This window comes from Cibotium barometz, chromosome 38 (genome assembly GCF_041138505.1).
Source record: "Cibotium barometz isolate CiBa-2024 chromosome 38, ASM4113850v1, whole genome shotgun sequence".
Lineage (NCBI taxonomy): Eukaryota > Viridiplantae > Streptophyta > Polypodiopsida > Cyatheales > Cibotiaceae > Cibotium > Cibotium barometz.
In genome coordinates, this window is record NC_141083.1 from 20,774,344 (window position 1) to 20,781,138 (window position 6,795).

The 6,795-nt window shown below is 40.6% G+C and overlaps 1 protein-coding gene across 1 annotated transcript; it reads right to left on the bottom strand.

Moving 5' to 3' along the window:
* Positions 1 to 5,145: 5,145 nt before the first annotated feature.
* LOC147616450 (uncharacterized) lies at positions 5,146 to 5,760 on the bottom strand. Its single transcript, XM_086777164.1, has one exon. The coding sequence runs from the start codon at positions 5,758 to 5,760 to the stop codon at positions 5,146 to 5,148; it is 615 nt and encodes a 204-aa protein (XP_086633290.1).
* Between the last annotated feature and the right edge of the window lie 1,035 nt (positions 5,761 to 6,795).

Genomic DNA, 6,795 nt, shown 5'->3' on the forward strand with positions numbered 1-6,795 from the left:
AATGATGAGTTCTATATAAGGGATATTTATCCCCATATTCTGTTGGGTTGACCGGAATATAAGGAACCCCAGAATAAATTGGTGAATCTTAAGCAAAAGAGTTGTCCTCTACTTGCGAGATGAGGACATCTTGCACTTTTTAAGTGGGGTAGAATGTAAGATTCCTCCCCCAGCCTTAGAGGTATACAGGAGTAAGAATCTCCTTTTCTGATCTAATAATTATTCCTTCTCTAAATAAAAGAAAGATTTCGTTTAAAAAGGGAAGACACTTTCCCAGAATACCTTCTCAGGAGCCCACCTGTTTTAAGGATTCAGAACGATGAGTTCAGAAGTGAGAACCGGTATTTTGGATGCCAAGGTTTTGGACATCAGTTAAAAGACTGCCCGACTCCTACCATGAAAAGGGCACAGGGAAGTCTAGAACCCAAATTCAGAGACCAATTCCTTCATACCAATCTAATCAAGCTCCGTCTCGGACAAGATTGCTTAACTCCATTAACCAGGTCCGAACCATTGATTAGGGTCGAGATGACCAGTTTGGCGACATAGAGCAACAGATGCAAGCAATTCATAAAGATATAAACGCTGCCCAGGATCAACAGAAACAATATATAGATAAGAAGAGGACAGTCAGAGAATTCAAAGAAGCAGATATGGTCTTCATTGAGTACGGACCAAAAGAAGTTCTTTATCTCTTGGGGAGTATAAGTAGTTATCCCCCAGATATTGTGGACCAAAGAAAGTAAGTGACTTAGCCTACGAACTTCTTTTATCTCCTCATCTCAAAGTTCTTAATGCCTTCTATAGAAATATGTGCCAAACCCAAATCATGGAAAGATGGTAAAACTTCAGTGGCAAGTTACCGTTGGCTTCTAGGTTACGCTAGCTCCTTCCTTTATATAAGTCGTAACTATTACTTGTCGCTCACAGTAATCTTACTTCCATCGATCTCCTTTCTTTCTTAATCTCCTTCATGGCTTGGCAACAGGAGTTAGTTTTATCCATGATGATTTCTCACCTTCAAGACGCAAGCGAGTCTGTGAAGAAGGATTTTATAGAACTGTATGAGCGCTCACTTTTTCCTCCTAGGAACTTCTGTAGCTCAAACCAAATGGCGGACCTATCAAGACATAACTAGGTTAACACCGTGGGGTCAGCAACACTTCGTAACAATGTCCGCTTGGCCATGGTTATTGAAGCTTTGGGTTTGGGTCCCCGATACTACTGCGTCATGAGATCAAGGCATATTGGGTTTTCTGAGCGGGTCTTCTTACTGGCGTGTTTTCTTCCTCATCAGAAGATATGCCTTTACCTCGTTTTTGGCTTGCCTCTCAAAGGTCCTTTTGTTAGATCACCTCATACCACTTTGATAGGTGCGGCAATAACCAACAGAATTCTTTCCATAGATGAGTTACCTTATACGTGCGCAGCTTGTGAGTGCTGCTTTTGTGACCATATGATGGACGGGCTTATGGAAGTGTAAAGAGTTCTTTTATCTTTACTGTATATATTCCAAGAATGAATAAAGTTGAAATCTTGTTCTTGTCTTGAATCTTGCTCTCTTTGAGACCTTTTTTTTGTGGTTAATCTTAATTAAATTTTTCTCTAAGTCTCATATTCGTGCATCTTATGAAATTCAGCATATTCCCCTGTAATCAATTCCCTCTTCAAAAATATAAGAGATCTTGTCTCTGCCTGTTTTGGCATAGAGAGAGAAAATATTCTAGAGAGAGAATATTTAGATTTTGAATATTTTTGGATAGAAAAATATCTCATCTTATTAAAATGAATTCCCCTGAAACAGAAATTCAGAAAGAATTTTCCAATGTGCAATTGGAATTAATTGGAAATGGGTATAAAGGACCTTAGCCTAAGGGTCTAGATTTTTAAAAATTTTAGATTATGGTCCAATTAAGGTTCCTTTGGGCCAATAAGATCAATCCATGTGTAGGGAGGAGATAAATCCAATTTGTAAAAGAAGATACCCAAAAATGAGTAAATGCTCACATAAGATGAAGAGTTGACTATGTACAAGGTTTATTAGTAAGAAACTATGAGTAATATTAAAAATATGAGATATTTTGGGTATCCAAAAATGAGTAAATGCTCACATAAGATGAAGAGTTGAAAATGTACAAGGTTTATTAGTAAAAAACTATGAGCAATATTAAAACTATGAGATATTTTGGGCATAATAATTCCATTTTGATACATATGTAAGGAAGGGGAGTCCATTAAAGGAGGTGCATATTTCACATGCTTGAATGAGTTTTAAACTAAAAAATAATGTGATATTTTATCTCTCCTCTCTCTTGAATCAAACCAAATCAAAATAGAACCAAACCGAATCAAAAAGTAACCAAACTAGGTCCAAATCTAGTCTAAATTCAACCAAACTGAATCTGGAAAATTCTAGAATTCAGTTAGCTTTGGTTAGAGCTTCCCTCTCCTATAAATAGAACATGAGTCCTTTGAAAAAAATAGAAGAATTTTACTATACTAGAGTTATGCTGAAATAATGCTAATTTCTACTATTCTCTAAAATTCTCTCCAAATTGAAGAAATTGGAGCTTCACTCTTTCTTCAATCCCCATCGGTGGCTCCATCAACATACTTAACCAATTGATTGGTTGGGGGCCTCTACTGTGAACAAAGAATCAAGGAATTTGTAAGGTAAATGGTGAATTTTGATCTTTTCTATAATTTCTCAATGCTTCTCGCGGCTTATACCTAACCCTAACCAATATGACGAGATCTTGGAATGGACACATGAGGGTATTGGTGGAATCCATGCATCAGCTTTTTTGCGACGTATAACTCAGGATGGGCAATGGTGGCCTACCATGCATGCGGATGCTGAAAAATTTGTTCGTAACTGTGCTTCATGTCATATTCAACAACCAATTCATAATGTCACATTATTCCAAATTTCAACTACACCAAGTTGGAGTAAGTATATTGTGGACTATCTTAAGCATGGTCATACTGATCGAACAATTCCTAAACATCCAAAGCGTGCTATTGAAGTTGAAGCGGCCAACTATATGCTGATAGAAAACCAACTCTACATGTAAGGACCCCAACCCGTAGGGCGGGGGAATCCTTTTGATAGGCGGTTAAGTCTCGTGTTATTTTCCAATTGATGACACCTCGATCTCGTAGAAATACGAGGTTACGAGCAAATGGAGGGACCTAACTCTATCTCGCAGGGGAAGCATAGTCATCCTAAAGGAAATTCTAAACCCCAGCATGGAATGTGCGTGGAGATGGAACAAGACCCACACTTGGTTCAAGGAAGCCAACGCCTTTTTCCCCCGTATTTCATGAGGCATGGCCGTTGGCTCGGTCCCCTAAAACAAGTCTTGTTCGGGACTCTACTATTCCCTAAGTATCGTAAGTTACGACTAGTAGAAAGCTACCCGACTAATCGGGTCCACCCATCCTTAGAATGGTACCATCAGGGCATCCATTCTCCCACTTTCCACACACTCACCCGTTCAATTGTTTTCTAATTAAGTCCTATCACATTGTGAAACACTTAAAAACAAATTCCTTTGTTAATTAATTACACTTGATTCCTTAAAAGAAATCTTCCTTAGCACAACATTGAAATCAACAAACATACTTACAGTGAAAAATATTTACAAAGACCCTGGAACCGGGCCGATATTCCAATCCAAACTTCCATGTCCAAACCATAACCATAACCATAACCACAATCTAATCACAACCACAACCACAACCACAACCACAACCACAACCACACCGATGATCTAGAATTCGATCTTCCAGCCTCAACCAGCTGGGTAAACCTCATGGACCGTCTCCCCTCATCGTCAGTGAGCCGATGATGAGGGCCAAGCCGTCCTGTCACCCCCTCAGGTACTACCGCTTGTACCAAACCCTCTCGCCCTTCGGAGGGGACGTTGTCGTGACGTGGACGGTGTCGCTGGGAAAGTGCGAGCCGCGAGAGTAGCTTTTAATCCCCAGCAAGGAAACACACACACATAACTCTTCAAGGAGCATAAGAAATCTCCACTTTTGATAACATATACATGTGCCAATTCACTTCAATACATCCCTAAATTCAGCCTGATGATTGCACATAAATTGTGTATCAGGAGCATGTCCAGTTCCAAGCATAGATTTCCTGACTCCTTTTTCCCAATGCCTCAAACCAATCACATGTAGGCATAACACATTCTACAAATGATTTCCATATACATGTGACCATTCACATCACATGTACCATATAATGCCAATTCCATCATTTCAAAATGTCTCTTGATCACCTGAAACCCTGCTTTCAGATTCCAACAACTCACAAGGCAAATGATGGCACATGGCGCATGTACAACATATTCATCTGTCTTAAAAAAATCTCCATGTCTAAGAATCCAAATTCAAGTGCCTTTCTATTCCATGGTTTTTCAAAACCATATATACTTTCAAAGCCTTCTTGTTTTTTTTTAAAAAAAACTTTAAGGGAAAATATATTCCAAGACTATACGATTTTTCAAATCGTAAGTAACATCAAACAAAAATTTCACTTATCTGAGTAAAAAAAAGTGAATTTTTCTTTTGATTTCGCTATTTCCCATGCACTGCCGTTTGTGCCAAGATCAAAATACGTCATATAATGTGTGATTTTTTTGAAGATCATCTCCTTTGATAGCTCTTCATTCACTCTTTAATTCTAAACCCAAGAAGCTCCATACAGTAGCCGCCTTCTCATTTTTAAAATCTCTGGTTACATGTAGCTCTGGTTCTCATTTTCTGCACACCCCCCCTGATATGCGCCATTTTTTTGGTTTTTCTCTCTTTCCCCGCAAGGGATTCGGGCGCACTTCACTTTTGCAGCTATATTTTCGAATTTCCCCCGATTCAAATACACTATGCTTCCTTTATTTTAGCTTATTAATCAGAAATTTCCTTTTTTAAAAAAAGATTCTTTCGCATGCCACGCAAGCTGCCCTGCGCTGTGTAGCTAAAGTCCTCTCTAATCACCACCTTCAGTAGACTCGTATCCGGAGCCATAGTAAAGCCTGTTGTTTACCATTGGAGAGCTCCTGCTCAAGTACAGCAGCTTTCCCTTCTGCTAGCGCTACCCTGCATGCGGGATCTTTCCCTAAATGCTCAATAATGTCATTGGCAGTCTGGTGCAGAGCAGGATGTATTGATACTGATCGGTAGGTGAGAATCATGATAATCTTCAAGGGAGTTGTGTTGGAGGAGAGAGCTGATGGAGCCGCGGCCTCCTCCGGAGCCTCGATAGCCAGTAAGATATAATGAACCTGCCATCGGTGTGTGACTGCTTGCTAAAGACCGTGCAGACGTGTAGTAGAGGTCTCGTCCTTGAACGGTAGATGGCGGGCTTCGAGCATAAGCTATGGGGCTACTTGCATGTTTTATTTTAGGCGATTCTGTATCCATCATTTGTGTGGGCTTTAACACTTCCTTCGCCTCATCTTGCCTTTGATCCGTGGGAGTAAGCATACCGCCTTCCCGCCATTTCATTATGTGTTCATAGTAGATGACTTGACCCACTAGGATAACAGTAGTAATGGTGTATAACAAGGCCATGTAGAGTTGTGTGGGGAGCGTGGACGGCTCGAGGTAGCATCCGACAAGGTTAAAGACATCTCCTACAACCCAGGTCATGAGGAAGAGGAGGGAGACGCCCTCGGTGGAACCTTCCCGAAAGTTGGTGATGATCTGGGGAACCTCCGCCACCCCCCAGCACACAACAGTGCATCTCATCATACAAAACCAGAGCCTCCTTGTTTTGCTCATTCCGAGTAAGAACAGAAATCATGGCATTCCAAGACACAATATCTCAAAAGGGCATTCTTCAAAACCAATCCTTACATCATACATGCTCTCACATTTCCATACATGTTGAGAAGGGTGTTCCCTACTACAAGGTCTACCATAAGCATAAAACTCCATAATTCACACCACTCATGTACAGAGGCTTCGAGACCTGGCTCAGCCTCAGCTCGTCTTATTGAACCTCATTTACAATATGAACATATGTACTTAGGCATCATATAATGACTCAAGTCATGGCACTTAATCCCATGCATCTGGATTTGCATTTAATGGCCTCATATGCATGGTTTCACACCATAGACGTGCCATGGCACGACATCCACCCCCTCTAAACCTGCACATCCTCTGGTATGTGCCAACAAATCATCATCAAGATCCACATATATCTGGATGTCGTCTTCATCTTCTACATTACCAGGAAGATCATCCTCTTCTTCTTCAACCATATCCATACTATCACTGTCATGCCTCTCATCCTGAGTCTCCTGTGAATCAAAAGGATCACTGTCACGCCTTCTTTTAAACATCTTGATCCTTTTGCCTGCTACAAGATTCTTTATCTCTGTTCCATCAAGCTCACATAGGGTATACGTGGCATTTCCATGCACATGCTTGACAATGTAAGGGCCAAACCATCTTTTTGCAAACTTTCTTTGAACAGTGAACTGGTTGTCAAGGCTACTATCATACATTAGGACCCAATCACCTTCTTCAATAGGTTTTGGCCGGAGTCTGTGTCTTCTATCAAATCTTTCTTTATTTTTCAACCTTGCATCTTCAAACGAGCTTTAGCAAGCTCTACATCTTCAGGCCTCCTCTCCAGCTACCTTATTCGCAATGCAAGGAGGTCTTCCCTATTCAATCCTTCCATCCAGGGTAATACATTCCAAGTTCGAACTACTTCTTCAACTGGCATTACTGGCTTCTGACCATACATTAATTCTGCAGGCATGTATCCTGTCA